The following is a 15466-nucleotide window of genomic DNA, read 5'->3' as shown; positions in this document are numbered from 1 at the left end:
ATGTGCTGTGTTTCAGGGAGAGCTGCAGCAGAGCTCCAATTGTAAACCTCTCTGGTTTCTAACCTGCTTATCGAGGGCTTACTGTACACGGTGCTATCTGTTTAAAGCCATCTGTACAGAATATACCTTCCTCCTCCCCCACCTATATTTCCCTCACACTGACACCTGAAACTGTTAGGTGAACCCCCTTTAACTCAAGGGTTTCATTCTAAATTAATACATCGGGTATGGCTGAGCCAGAAACAGGCCATAAATGGAGTTTCCTCCCTGCCATATTTGGGATTTCCTCCCTGCCATAAATGGAGTTTTCTCTAAATCAGTGGCCATATTTAGACACAAATGAAGCATTAACCCTGCATTCATTTCAGGGCTGCAACTATCAATCACTTTGTTGACTAAATATTAGAAAAATGATGCTCGTACTAATCGAGACAACACACATTTAAATGTCTACAACAGTCCAAAACCAAAAGATGTTTCATCAAAGACAAACGTTTCCACATTTTAGAACTGGAAACTATGAAATAATCAAAAATTGTTGCCAAAACTAACAGATTAGTTCTGGTTTACACCAACCATTGGCTCCCAATGATGCAGCGTTTTCTCTTTCCACTAGAATAAAAACTCCCCACTCGCCCACTCAAAGTCTAACGAGCTGAACTAAACCAAGCAGAGCTGCGTGGTGATTGTAAGAGAACAGAAAATGCATGTTCTAGCTTCAACAGACGTGGATGAGGGACGAAGGAAATAATTGAATACTAGACATGTAAGGATGCCTTAAGACGTATTTACTAAAACCTGAAGCTAATTTAGGAAATATTTTATATGCAGCAAGTATCAGAGGAAGTTTATTCTCCCAAAATCTTCTTTTACACTTCAAAATGCTGAAAAACACGATTGAGACATTTTAGTTTTTTAGTCTTCAGTCCTGCATCTGACAGGTTGTCATCGTTATACGTATTCAACAAAATAGACTGTGAATAGAGGACAACATTCAGATTAATAATCTGCAGACGGAGCAGAAAAATGCTCCATTTATCTACTGCTGCTTGTGTTTATCAGCCTGACAGACTAAACAGTACATTTACAACATCTTTTAGCATTTATAAGCAGTTTCTAAAACATAATAAATGATTTATAGCAGTAAGAGTCGCAGCTGCTGTTTGTAACGAAATATGAATGAAGTAAAGCAAATATATAATAATTTCAAATGTGTTTTTACAGCGTTAGTTTTTAGGAAACACAGCACCTTAATGAACAAAATGTCCTTAACTCAGCCTACAACTACAGTATAATCTGTCATAAAGCTGAAAATGGGATTATTAGCCGTTTTTATTTGGCATCTATGACTAAATTCCCCATCTAGAGGTTTTACACTGCAGTAAACTGAGGCCAGTTCAAGCATGAATCACTAGTTTATAATATGAAATGAAGAAAATAATCTGCAGATTAGTTAAATAAACTGGAAGCTGCAGCGTTGGTGAGTTACAGACCATTTGTTACATGTTTATATACTGATTCTGTTACCAGATATGTTACACATCGTGCATAAAGATATAATCTAATGTGATATATTGCCCCACCCTATAATAAAGCGTTGTAAAAGGCCCACAGGTAGCCAAGGTGCCAACACTGTCAGTCTAGCTTTCAGCAAATATCTCTTAGTAAAATGCAATCATGAGCTAAACTCAACAAAACAAGTCCCCTCACCCACAGTGTGTTTAGCTTAGCTTAGCTTAGCTTAGCTTAGCTTAGCACAGCTTAGCACAAAGACTGGAAACTGCTGGCATAGCATTAACAGCGTCATCTTCCAACAAGTGTCTGATGAACTGGTCACCGTCCATCCCCCGTAGGTTTTGTAGACTGTTAATTAGAGTTGGCTCAACATGAGATCTTCATCATTCATCTTAACCCCATCAAACTAAATACAACTGGTTTCTGCAGTGGCTGCAACGTGTTACGTTACGATGCTGTCATTTATTTTTTCACGCGGTAAATATCACTGATTTGACACAGCTACCTGACATGATACAGTCTCTCCTCTAAAGCACAATCAAGTTCCCAGTGCCTGTTTCCACAACAAATACTGCATCTATATTTTTCTGACTTACATATATGAACACATGATTTCCAAAGTCCACAATAAGGCCCCGTTCTATCTGCCCATGACAGACCACAGAGGTATCGAATGTATAGTGTATGTACAGCACATTACAGTAGACTATACAGTCTCTATAATATATATTATTTTAGAATAATGTAGCTATAGTGTAATATATAAAGTATAGTAGACAATAAAATTTATATTGTAATATTTTAGTAGATTCTAGTCTTTAAAGTTTATCCCTGTGTGATATTCAGCCTTTGTAAACAGCTACAAATCAACACCAACACTGACGTCAATGTTAAAGTTTCAAAACCACAAGTGAGAGGAAATTCTGAGTAAGCTCCACTCTGGATCAAACAGAGCTGAGATTCCCAATGACTTCCACAGATTGTTCCAACTGCAGTTTACAGTCTTCAAGTTGGTCTTAAAATAAAAAAGAAAACCTGGAACACTGGTTTTTAGAGCAGAAACTTCAGTATTTGGATCAAATGACTTCTGGACAACAGCTGACTGTTAATACTCTCACTGACCATTACTCCCATTAACAATCACAGACTGCTGCTTTTTTAGTTCCAGGTTCAACAGAGTGAGACGTTAACAACTATCAGAAGTTACAGTCAGATTAAGTTGGACACTGTTTATTTTAATGTGTCAGATACATATTTAATCACCATTTACTGCAGGAAAATGTAAATCAGGTTAAAGGACTCGGATCAGCACCAAATAAACCTGACTGGGCCACCCCCTAGTTTAAACTGTACGACAGCATTAGATGGTCAAAGTCGTTTTTAAGAATCAGTGTAGATACAAAAACTGTGTAAAAGGATTTTAGACCATGTTTTCTACATGTGGGTCAGTGGCAGCATCATATTTAACAGTGTTAGTGGATGTTAGTTATAATGGAAACTAGAAGGGGACCAGACTTATTCCACATTATAATGAAGAGACGAGTGACGTGAACTTCAGTCGCTTTCTAGACTTCGACTGAACAAACCAGCAGGAAATATGTTGATACCACAAACATCTCTGAAGTGCCTGCTGTGTAGCTGTTTACAGAGTGAACATCACATTTCACACACGTATCCGTATAGTATATGTTATAACGGACTGTAGTCTACTGTACAGAGTCATCCACTGGACCAGACGTGGGCCGTCGCTTTCTCTGCAGTGTAACAGTGAAATCAGGGTGGATGTAGATCAGTGATGACCAGGTCATGTGACCTCAGGTCCCTCTGTACGCTAACGCACCTGACGTGAGGTCGGTCACCTATCGAAGGATTTCTCAGCCAATCAGAAACAACCAGCAAACCTGACGCTAACATATGATCAGCAACATGGTGATGAAGTAAAATCAGTTGTGTTCCTCCACTGGGAAGAAATAGTCCCTCTGTGTTTTGCCTTCTGCCGCCTGTCACCGTTTACAGAAACGATGACTCACGTTTACCTGTTTTTCTTTTCTGTCCTTTGCTTTAGTCCAGTTTCATCCTGGTTCCAGATCTGTGAGTCGTCCAGTTTTCAGATTGGACCCAGTCAGTTTAGTTACAGTTAAACACCAGTGCCTACAGTTTTCTGTCACTCCCTGGTTCGACACGTCCAAGACATTTTTAAAAATCTGTATCTAATCATCAAGTTTTAATTCTCTTTAATCTGGTTTAAAAAGTTTGAATATAGTTTTTTATCAGTTGTAAATTTAATATTTTAACTATTGTTTCAAATGTCTACATCCAGTAATCTGAATTTAGGCTTTAAGAACTCTTAAAGAAAGTAAATTATTAGTATTAGTAGTACTGAACAAACTAGTTGTAGTAGTAGTACGACGACTACTACATTTACCCACTGTGATTATACTTTTACTTAAGAAGAGGATCTAAGTACCTCTTCCATTACTGACTACTACGATTACTACCATCAGTACAACTGTGGAGTATTTAACTTTTTACTTCAACATTTATCCGTCAGCTTCAGTTATTTTGCTGATTCTTTGTAAAAATCTGTGTATTGATTTGATGAATGATGACGTGTTCCTACTTTACCAGCGGTTCTGAAATGGGAGTAACGTGCTACGAGTACTATCTGGGTATCTGAAGTACACATCAGTACTTCTATTTTCACTTAATTATTTTAAAAGATTTCTTTTAAACCTATTTCTACACTCGAGTAGAGGATTCGAGCACCACTAACTCCTACAGACTCCTACTTCCACCACTACTTTTTTAAAACAAACTCAAATCAATTTTAAAAACGACTTTAATTTGAAGTATTTGTTTTGAGAAGACTAAAGTTAGACTGAAGTATTAATAGTTTTAAAAAACTAAATTTAAGTTCAATATGACACAAACGTTTTATTTATTAATTAAAACAGAGAACTGCAGAAGGCAAAAGGAGTAAAGAGCCAAAATGGCCGCCACCGAACGGAACTATAAACAAACGTCACCATGGTAACGTCTCAGCTTCCTGCTGATTGGCTGAGAATCCTGGCTTTCTTACCTGTGTGTGGAACCTTCCTGCTCCTGATATTCACCTGGTTTTAATGGTTTTCTGGTTTCCCTCCTTCCTCCTTTCTAGCTTCCTCTTTTTACAGTATGTGTGTAGTTTATTCTGGACTGAGTGGCGTGTGTGTACTTGTAGTTTTTTCTTTCTTCCCTTTTCTAAACACTGAAGAGCACACGATGACAACTGATGAGCTCTGCAAACGCAACAGATTGTAAACTTTATAATAAACGGTCATTTATTACAAAGTTAACACCGAGTCTGTCTGTGGTTGTTTCACGGTGAGAGCTGCTGGTCCTCTGGGTTTTAACCTTTGACCTCGTTTGGTGGGTTAATGACTGACATGTTCCACTGGGATTAGAGAAGGATAACAACACCTTGGTGGAGGCTCCACACTTCCAACCACAGGTTTACTCCACATCATTTTTCTCTCTTGAAGGAATTTTTATTATTATAAATATAAATATTTGAAATCACGTCGATCTTTGTCAAACGCTCTTTTCAGGCTCAATTTTTCTTCCAAATTTAGTCAAACAAAGTTTCCTGGACTGCGTTTCTCTGCTGAACTCGACTGAAGGAACAAAGAGAGAGATTTGTACTGAAAAGCTGCGACTGATGTGAAGGTTGAAGCTTCTATTGTCGACAGATAAACGTTTTATTATAAATTCATTTTGCAGGTACAGTTTGTGTAGGGAGCCGGGACTTTATCTACAATTAATAACTTCATCACTCTATTTTCAAGCTGTTGGGTTGTTAGGGGCCAGAAATGTATTTGATTTAGAAGAAGTTTCATTTTTCCTCCTCTGACAGTTGAACTTCACACTGACTCAGTTTAAGGATTCTTCATGTTCGTAACAGATGAATGTTTTAACTTCTTTCTTCAGAACTATCCTGTAAACTGGTCCTGATCCATTTCACAAACGCTGCATTTATTTCTATCTGTGGATGAAGACACAAACATTACGACATATTTAAACATCTTAGCTGAGAGTTCAAGTTCATAGAGACACAACTAGTAAAAAACGTGAACCTGCCCTTTAAATTTTAAATTTAGATTTCTTATTATTAATAAAACCCACTGCACCACATGAACAGATCTTATATTGGACGAGAGGCGACACTAGAAGCTTTTTTTACAACACGCTGAACTTTCACCTTCAGGAGGCTGAGGTGACGAAGGAACAGGAGCTGCAGAACAACCAGGTGAGCTTCACACCTTTACAGCTTTTAAACTGATGTTAAAGTTGATTGATTAATATTAAGTTCATTAATTACTTCTAGAATTCTAGTCTTTGTTTGGTTTGTGAAACTTCAACCTGACTCAGGAGTTTGGTTTGTTTTTGTTTTTTTCTATGTGAGTAAAACCACATCTGAAACCTGATTGGTTCTATTAGTCACTCATCTCCTCCTCCCTGCTCTCTCATTGGCCGGTGGACTCGTGACCTGGAGCTGGTTTATGATGAGCTGCAGGGTCGACGGCACTTTACGGACCACACCACCAGACCAGGTACTGTCCTCTACTCTGAACTAGTGAAAGATATGTTTTCACATATATGTTGGTACTTTTAAAGTATGTGTCAGTACTTTATGTTTCTTTACTTTTAAAGTATGTGTCAGTACTTTATGTATCTGTACTTTTAAAGTATGTGTTGGTACTTTTAAAGTACCCACAGGTACTTTAAAAGTACCCACAGGTACTGTGTACCCTGTGTACCTGTGGGTACTGGTGTGTGTTTAAATCTCAGTGTGTGGTTCAGCAGGTTTAATCTTCATCTGTCAGCGACAGTCTGAGTTTTAGAGACGACAACAAAAGGTTCAGTTCAGTCCTTAAATCTTTTCTTTGTGTTGTAACTGATGTGTTTACACCAGTAAACATGAAGACTCCAAGGATACGAAGTAAAAAAAAAAACAAAATACACAAAGATACAAAAACTTTCTGAGCATAACTTCGACCAACTCCCTTTTTCTTTAGCAGGAAATCCCTTTTCAGGATTGTCTGTGTTTGATTAGGTAACTGCTCCATTAAATCATCCTTCATGACTCAGTTTTTACAAAATGGGAAAATGGGACCGCTGCCTTAAAGTTGCTTCATATTTCCACACGTATTACATTTAATATTAAAGAGAGATTTTCCATCATTTCACCATCAACAGTCCATGATGAGAAACTATAAACTGTTCTTCAATATCAACAGGAAAAAACCCTGAACCAGTTTCTAACAACAGCTCAGTAGTAAAAGAGTCCAGCTGCTAGTCAGTCCCCCTGCTACACTCTGCTACACTCTGCTACGCTCTGCTACAGCCCTCTGAGCACCAAGTATCCATCCATTATCAAAAAATGAACTGGAAACTGTAGAAATTGTCTGACAGCAGAGACGGGACGGTTCTGATCTCAGGAGGCAACAAATAAAAAATGAACCACCCTTTGACACAGAACTGACCCGACTTACAGAACACGAGGATCTTGTGTAATTCTGGTTTAATGTGATTCCTTCTTTCACTTTCTCCCTTTGCTGGATTCACTTCTGTTTTTATAAATGCTGTGACTTTCCAGAGAAAAACCTTTTAAAGCACCGACGACGACAGAAGAGAGCGATTTACCTCTTGGAGAAAGATCTCGTCCTCCAGCTCTGAGTCGGACTTTGAAGAACCAGGTTTGGAAACTTCTTCATTTCTTGTTTGTCCTTTAATCTTACATTAATCATTAATTAATGAGTTTTGGACGACACACAACTGAAAGCAGAATTCAGATTTAATTTGTGGCTTATATGGAAAAGTACTAAGATTTGATTAGTAAGCAGTTTACCTGTGAGTCCAGAACCTTTATCTGTGTGTAATGTATGAATATAATATACAAGTTTCACTTTTGAACAGAATTAGTGAAATAAATCAACTTTTTGGTGATATTCTAATTATCGGACCAGCACCTGTATTTATAATATTATTTTATATTTGTTGATTTTCAGAACCAAACATTCAAATTCTAATTTCTTCAACTGCTTTTTCTCCTTCAGGTCGTCATGCTGCGGATACCAGATCTGATCAAGAAGAAGAGGGACGGAGGAGCCCTGAGTGATGAGGAGATTGCAGCCTTCATCCAGGCTGTTACTAACAAAACCATCCAGGACGCCCAGATCGGTACGAAGCGTCCGACTCATGTTTGAGCACCGTCCATCAGCAGCTTTCTCCAGCTCCTCTGTCTCTGTCTGATTTAGGGGCGATGCTGATGGCCATCTGGCTGAAGGACATGGCTGCCACCGAGACGGAGGCCCTGACCAGAGAGATGATGTCATCAGGGGAAGTGATGTCATGGCCAGAGGAGTGGGCGGGGCTAGTGGTCGACAAGCACTCGACAGGCGGAGTCGGGGATAAAGTCAGTCTGGTGCTGGCTCCTGCTTTGGCTGCCTGCGGCTGTAAGGTAGACGAGTCTTCACTGAACACCTCCAACACAACAACTGCTTCACGTCAGCTGCAACATGTGAGACTCACACGTGATAAATATCAATGATGTCATAACCTCAGGTGTGTTTCTGTCAGGTGCCTATGATCAGTGGTCGGGGTTTGGCTCATACAGGAGGAACTCTGGATAAACTGGAGTCGATTCCAGGATTCAACATCCACCAATCAACGGAGCAGGTGCAATAATTAACTCACCCCTCAGACACTAATTACTAATAACTAATTAAACTGATCCTCATAAATTCTGCAGGATTTAGCTGCTTCACAGTTAAGAAGGTCTCTGTCAGTCGGTTTCATGGAGTAAATGAATCTGCTGAGAATAAAACAAGACTAAAAAACTAAGACACGTAAATTAAAACAATTATTTTGACGAAAAGAAGAAATCAGCTTCTGAATCACTACCAAAGATTGTCTATGTGAGGTAAGAGGTATCACTCTGTCCCATGACCTAGTCTGGTTCCAAACCCTCTCCAGTAAAACCATCAGAATCTCTGTTAACCAATCAAAACCAACCAGTAGTTCAGAGTCTGATCTGTCAAGTCAGCAGAATGTTAACGTGTAAATAAAACCAAGGTCAAGTCTTCTGCTGAGTTCAGGTCCACAGTAGTTTTGTGTAATGATACTGAGCATCTGCCACAAATATTTGATAAACTCGTTAAATACACTAATTACTGTTTGTTGCCATGGTAATGGGAAGTTCTACTTTTACTGATTTACCTAAATGGAATAGAAACCTCAGACTAATAGAAGTGAACTGGCTCCAGATTCTGCAGATCCTGGACTCTGTGGGCTGTTGCATCGTGGGTCAGACGGAGATGCTGGTTCCTGCAGACCGAGTCCTGTACGCCGTGCGGGACACCACCAGCACCGTGGACAGCCTGCCTCTGATCACAGGTACCTGCTAACAACCTGCGTCCTGCTGAACGTCGGCTCTGCTGAAAACGACTTTAACACGTTTGTTCTGTCGCGTTTTCAGCTTCGATCATCTCGAAGAAAGGAGCCGAGTCTCTGTCTGCTCTGATGCTGGACGTGAAGTTTGGACGAGCTGCTTTGTGTAAAGATCTGAGCAGTGCCAAAGAATTAGCACAGTCACTGGTAAAGTGACCTTTTCACAATAAAATCCTTCCCAAATCTCTCCTTTCTTATGGACCTTTATTGTGAAATACTCACTGTATTTTGTTGACCTCTGTGTGTGATCGTCGTTTCAGTTGAGGGCAGGAAACGGACTGGGGATCCCGACAGGTGCAGTACTGAGCTGCATGGACGCCACCATTGGTCGATGTGTGGGCAACAGTCTGGAGGTGGTTGAGTCTCTGGAGACGCTGAAGGGGAACGGACCTGAAGACCTGATGGAGCTGGTCACTACTCTGGGTAACTGCGACACCCTGAACTCTTTCATTACTGAGTAAATCGTGAACTTCAGCGTTTGTCAAAGATCAGAAACAAAAACAGAAGCAGAGAAAGTTCAAAATGACCAAACAACAGACTGATGAAGACAGATCAGCTCAAATCACAAACAAATATTTCATCCCTGATGTTAGAGTCGCTCCAACGTTTCAGAACCAGCAGCTCGATGAGATTTAAACCACTTAAATCTTTGTTTTTTTCTGGTTGTTTTTGTTTTTTGTTGATTTCATTTCATCAGTCGATCTAAAAAATTACAATCAGGGAAAAAGACAAAGTGAAAATTGACTCACAGCCTCGTTCGACATCACGTCTCCAGCTGCATCTGTCTGAATCCAAAATGAAAATTATTACACAGTAACGTTCGGTTGACTGATGATTCAGATGATGGGCGAGAATTTAAATGTTCATAAATATAATTCTAGTTGATTAAATTTAAAATTCTGACACCAAAATTAAAATAATAATAAAAATCAGCTCTGAACACGAAGAACAACTCATTTTAATGTGTTTGTTTGTTTTGTCTCCATAGAAGCAAACAAACAAAACAAATGCAGCAAATTCTCACATTTTAATAAACTTTCTCTTCACTAATCAACATTTAGTGTTAATTGAATACAAACTGACATTTATCTGCTTTTCAAGTTTCTCATTCCTGAGTCATAAAATCACATTAAAACTAAAGAAAAGCTCCAAACTGTGAAACTGAGTTCACACCTGAGGTTGAACCTGGAGTCAGTCAATGGGTAGTTCAAGGAACCTGGAGAAAGTGGGACATCCACTTTTTAATGGTTCAGCTGGAATCGTTTAAAAAAACTCACATCAGACTGAAATAAAACATAAATAAATATAAATAATATAAATAATAATCCAAAATAAATATATGATAAAATAATAATAATTGTATATAATAATAAATCTAAACCCACCAGGTTTCATCATTCTTGTCATCGATGTGATCGGTTCTCCTCTGCTCTGGTCTCCACAGGCGGTGCGCTGCTCACAATCACCGGTTCGGTGTTTGATTTATCCGAAGGCAGGAAGCGGATCAGCGACGCTGTGACCGGTGGAGCGGCTCTGGCCAAGTTCCAGGACATGATGGAGGCTCAGGGGGTGTCGGCGCAGGCGGCTCGGTCCCTGTGCTCCCCCCACACGGACTACTACTCAGTCCTGAGGAGGGCCGAGCATCAGACGGAGCTGGAGGCTCCTGGACACGGTGAGTACGGTCCCTGGTGGTCTAGTGGTCAGGATTCGGCGCTCTCACCGCCGCGGCCCGGGTTCGATTCCCGGTCAGGGAACATGTGTTTTGGGGCAGTAGCTCAGGTGGTCCACTGAACCCCAGGTGAGTGGTTCGATTCCCGGACACTGAAACCTCGTAGTAGTTCTAACATGTCCTGTCCAACAACTTCCCTAGAGGATCAATAAAGTGATATATTATATATTATTATATAATAATAATTATTATTATTATATAATAATTATTATTATTATTATATAATAATAATAATAATAATTATTATTATTATTGTTGTTGTTATCATTATTATTATCATTATTATTATTATTATCATCATTATTATTATTATCATTATCATTATCATTATCATTATTATTATTATTATCATTATTATTATTATTATCAATAATAATAATAATTATTATTATTATTGTTATCATTGTTATCATTATCATTATTATTATTATCATTATTATTATTATTTTTATCATTATTATTATTATTAGTATTATTAAAATAATGAATTATCATTAAAATAAAAACACGTGTTTACAGGGAACTTGCAGCTTCACCAGCAGGTGTCACTAAACCAATGGAAACTCATTAAATCAATTAAAAGCTGTTGGTTTGATGAGTTCTTGATTAGTGATTAATGGGTTCTCGGACTCCTGCAGGTCCGGTTCTGGATCTGGACGGTTTGGTTTTAGCTGAAGTTCTTCATAAGCTGGGGGCGGGTCGATCGAAGGCCGGAGAACCTGTCAATCACAGCGTGGGGGCGGAGCTGCTGGTGTCTCTGGGGCAGGTGGTGAAGAAAGGTGAGGATGAGGATGATGAAGATGGTGGTGATGAAGACCTGTTCAACTCTTCCTCACCTGTCTGTCTGTACCTACAGGTGACCCCTGGTTGAGGATTCATTACGAGGATCCGAGTCCGACTCCAGACCAGATAAATCGACTGCAGAACGCTCTGATTCTGGGATCAGACGAAAACGCACAAACTCAACAAAAACGAACTTTAGTGAAGGAACTTCTGCTGCCTGATTAACTCACGACAGTGATTCTGTCTTTTTAGTTCAATCATTTCTGATCCCTCCTACTTACTTATCTTCTTAAATACACTCCCGCTAATATTTGACGAGTTCAGAGGCTGAATTTGAATTTAAACTTCCTACTGACGTCACTGAATAACATTCATATTTCAGGTGAAAACACATTCACCGACTCTGCTTTAAAGATTAATCAACCTGCTTTAATCATATATACTGTACCTTGCGCCCAGATGCCTTTGGTACTTAAAATATACTACAATGTACTGTTCAGTGGAAAGTTACTTAGTACATTTACTTAAGTACTCTATAATCACAGGTAGTAGTTCATGAGCTAATACTTATATATACTTATACCAATATTTTTACCATTTTACTTGTAACAAAAATGACTTTGTTGTATTTATAAGTCAACAATAAATATTTTCTCCTTTAAAAACGTTTGACGTTTAACTTTAACACTACTACTAACTTAAGGTTCAGTTTTAAACATGATTTTTAATTGTAAAACTGTACCTACAGTTCTTTAGTAAAAGTACTAACATGTTCTCATCCCACAGCGTCTCAGTACCGTTGCTAAAACAAACAACTGAGACGCAAAAGTAAAAGAAAATCCTGTTTTAATAAAGTTTTGGTCAAGAGAAACTTTATTAAACAATCTCAATCTGACAAAAACACTTGAAGCATAAAAAAGTTGGTCTAATAACTCTACTCACGTCGTTATTTATAAAAAAATACAAACTCAAAATCGTCACTACAGGTTCCCGGAAAAAGGTTTGCAGAGTTTTTAGAAACCACATTAAACACTCAAAGAGGTCTCAGATGGTCCAGAGGAACTCGTTAAACTTGTTTCTTCAAAGAAACCTCAATAACACTCGTGCACACGTCTTATTCATATTATTAGCGATCAGGACACTGGGGACTCAGAGGTCAGTGGACCACAGAGTTGAGCGGCTCGGCTCTGATGTTTCCTAAATCCAGCGTGGAGTCCGTCTCCTCGTCGATCTCCCCGATCACAGCCCTGAAACACAGACACACACATTCAGCAACAAGCAGCTAAAATACTAACGGTTCAGTCAGCGAGTCAGAAATTAACATTATAACAAAACAGAGACTAAGAATGAATTAGCAAATACTCCACTACAGCCGTCATCAAACACTGTGAATAAAGATTTCAGTGAAAACTCACACGTTGTCTCCTCTGACGATGTAAAGACCCAGCACCACCTGCTCCACCCCCTGACTGGAGCTGAATACTCGCTCGTGACTCTCATCCAGGATCAGGTTGATGGTCTGATCGAAGCCCTTCAGAGTTCCCTGAAAACCCCCCGATCAGTTAGAAATAGAGAAACAGAGTAAAACAGTAAGTAAAACAGTGAGAAAACTGCATCAACCATTAAAATAACAGATGCATAAAGTGTGACACGTCCAATCCTGAACTATCTGGATGTTCTAGCATAGTTGCTGATGAAGCAGCTTTAAAATCAGCTTCATTTATTTTTTATTCAACTGATGCTCAGATTAATCACGTCCTCCAGTAGTTGTACTATTGTAATGTAACTAACATTTAGACTATATCCAAAGGATTCAGACTTGAGTAAAGAGTTTGAAGTGGTATTTCCACTCATAGTTGACGACATTTTTACTCAAATAGCTGCATTTTTCCTTCAGTTTGTCTACTTTTGTAGTAACAAACACAAACTCACCACAATCATTCTTCCGTCTGAGGTGACGATGGCCACAGTACCTGAACCAGACACAGTTAAAGAAACAACATTTTCTGGACAAAAATATTCAAACAACGTGAATAAATTACATATAAATGACCAACTGTGCTACCGTAAAATACAATTACCCTTTAACTACATTTCCGCATTACAACAGCGAACCTACACCGCCGCATGTTGATAAAGAACTACGCAAATGTGGCTGCTAGCATGGATGCTACGCTAACTAGCATTTCTTCATTCATTCAGATGGGCAGTTAGCATGTTTTCCAGTTAGCAGAGGCAGCAGGATACGGTTAATGTAGCTCTCCAGGGCGGTGGACATGCTTCCTGCCGGGCTCGGTGTTTATCTCTCCAGCAGAGATGTCGGTAAATGTTTCCACCGGTTCTGTAGCGAGAAATATTTGCAGAAACTTGACGGAGAAGCGCCGAGAGATGCTAATAGCAACAACACACCGGAAAACAGACCCGACTAATCCACCGCCGATCCACCGAGCATTCAGGAGCGGAGAGCGCCGAACGGGACGTCACATCCGGTTCACGGTCCGCGGACAAAACAGCAAATTTAATATTTAGTAACATTTAAACCAATTTCTCAAATATTCTAAAGCAAAAACATTAGTTTTTCACAATAAACTGAGATTTTTAAAATAATAATAAATAATTATGATAAAATTCACCTTCTGAAAATTCTTACAACTAAATATTGTAGAGAAAGATGAAGGTTTAATTCACCAATCATTGTGGATTTATATGGTTTCATTGTTTATTATACTATATATATATGTTATATATATTTTTAAAATACTTTAAGATGACACATAGAGACCAGTCGTCCCAGCAGGTCTTTATTTTTATTGTTGCTCAGTAGTCGTCCATACAAACGGGGGTGGAGGAGCAGTGGAGCCCAACAGGACAAACACCAGGAACATCATGCTACCAAAGTATTAAATTTGTACAAAAATACTTTACAACATCCCTGTTCCTTTAAAGAAAAATACAGTTTGGTTGGTTGGTGAAGCTACATGGAAACTAATCTGACCCACTATTTCAAATGGCAGTGCAATGTGTGTGTGTGTGTGTGTGTGTGTGGATGCTGAGGTGAATCACTGGAGTGCAAATCCCTGCAATGTTACACACATGCACATGTACGCACACACACGTGCACACACTCTGACACGCGCACACACACACACACACACACACACACACACACACGTGCACACACTCTGACACACACACAGATGCAAACGAACAAACACAGTGTGTATGGCTTTACCCTCCTGAAGCCACGCCCCTCAACTCTGTGGCACATTCCCATTGGTCAAACGTTTTCTCCCAGCTGTTGCTGTGGTAACCCGTTTGCTCTGTAGTTACTCTGAAGATAGCAAACATGCTAACACCTGGTGTTAGTTCAGTTTATTATCGAGTGTCAGCCCTTTGTTAATCACACACCAACTGGCTGAGTTAGTACATGGTTCCAACACCTATCTGTACTTGGCAGGTGTTATTCCTGTGCTAGCAGTGTGCTAACCAACTACTAACTATTGTATGTTAACCACACCGGCTCTTTTATAAGTCTGTGATAGCCCTGTTAGCTACGCTAGTCTACACTAGACCGAGACTAGCTGTGTGCTAACACCTGGCTGAGCTGGTCAGGTGTGTTAACTAGCTGATAGCCGTGCATTAGCCATGTTCTAGCACTGTTAGCCAACTGCTAGTTGTGTGCTAGCTGCTTGCTATCTAGGTGTAGGCCTGTGATAGGTTTGCTCTGTGTGTGCTGACACTACAAATATATATCAGTGTTAGCCACATGTTAACCCTGTGTTAGCAGGTGTTAGCTCTGTACTATGTATGTACTAACCACACACTGGCTGTGGCTGTGTTAACATGTGCTAAACTAACACTTACCAGATGGTGCAGATAAACACAGTTTTCGCCTTGTGCTACCTTTGTGATAATTCTATGGTATCATGTGTTATGAGGTTTATGCTATCT

The 15466-nt window shown here is 39.3% G+C and overlaps 2 protein-coding genes and 1 non-coding gene across 3 annotated transcripts; 2 read left to right on the top strand and 1 right to left on the bottom strand.

The window, feature by feature from the left end:
* The first annotated feature begins 6032 nt into the window (after window positions 1-6032).
* On the top strand, window positions 6033-11928 carry tymp (thymidine phosphorylase). Its single transcript, XM_026363810.1, has 11 exons — window positions 6033-6104; window positions 7151-7250; window positions 7611-7734; window positions 7812-8014; window positions 8134-8232; window positions 8820-8949; window positions 9032-9150; window positions 9264-9426; window positions 10448-10675; window positions 11371-11511; window positions 11589-11928. Exons 3-11 carry the CDS (start codon window positions 7617-7619, stop codon window positions 11738-11740), a joined length of 1353 nt encoding a protein of 450 aa, XP_026219595.1. The 5' UTR covers window positions 6033-6104; window positions 7151-7250; window positions 7611-7616; the 3' UTR covers window positions 11741-11928.
* On the top strand, window positions 10686-10757 carry trnae-cuc. The gene has a single exon. It is a non-coding gene; the product is annotated as a tRNA-Glu (tRNA).
* On the bottom strand, window positions 11776-13958 carry lsm8 (LSM8 homolog, U6 small nuclear RNA associated). The gene is made up of 4 exons (XM_026363811.1): window positions 13763-13958; window positions 13448-13488; window positions 12931-13058; window positions 11776-12762 (listed from the first exon to the last, which is right to left on the bottom strand). Exons 1-4 carry the CDS (start codon window positions 13791-13793, stop codon window positions 12672-12674), a joined length of 291 nt encoding a protein of 96 aa, XP_026219596.1. The 5' UTR covers window positions 13794-13958; the 3' UTR covers window positions 11776-12671.
* Between the last annotated feature and the right edge of the window lie 1508 nt (window positions 13959-15466).

The sequence above is a fragment of the Anabas testudineus genome, chromosome 23 (genome assembly GCF_900324465.2).
Source record: "Anabas testudineus chromosome 23, fAnaTes1.2, whole genome shotgun sequence".
NCBI classification, from domain to species: Eukaryota; Metazoa; Chordata; class Actinopteri; order Anabantiformes; family Anabantidae; genus Anabas; species Anabas testudineus.
This window is presented reverse-complemented; position numbering and strand designations above follow the sequence as displayed.

Excerpts from the sequence above, each read along its gene's own strand:
- tymp (XM_026363810.1), top strand. The coding sequence starts at position 7,617 with ATGCTGCGGATACCAGATCTGATCAAGAAGAAGAGGGACGGAGGAGCC. Across the intron at positions 9,151-9,263 it reads AAGAATTAGCACAGTCACTG|TTGAGGGCAGGAAACGGACT; the intron begins GTAAAGTGACCT and ends TCGTCGTTTCAG. Across the intron at positions 10,676-11,370 it reads GCTGGAGGCTCCTGGACACG|GTCCGGTTCTGGATCTGGAC; the intron begins GTGAGTACGGTC and ends GGACTCCTGCAG.
- lsm8 (XM_026363811.1), bottom strand. The coding sequence starts at position 13,793 with ATGTCCACCGCCCTGGAGAGCTACATTAACC. Across the intron at positions 13,489-13,762 it reads CCTGGAGAGCTACATTAACC|GTACTGTGGCCATCGTCACC; the intron begins GTATCCTGCTGC and ends TGTCTGGTTCAG. Across the intron at positions 12,763-12,930 it reads ATCGTCAGAGGAGACAACGT|GGCTGTGATCGGGGAGATCG; the intron begins GTGAGTTTTCAC and ends TCTGTGTTTCAG.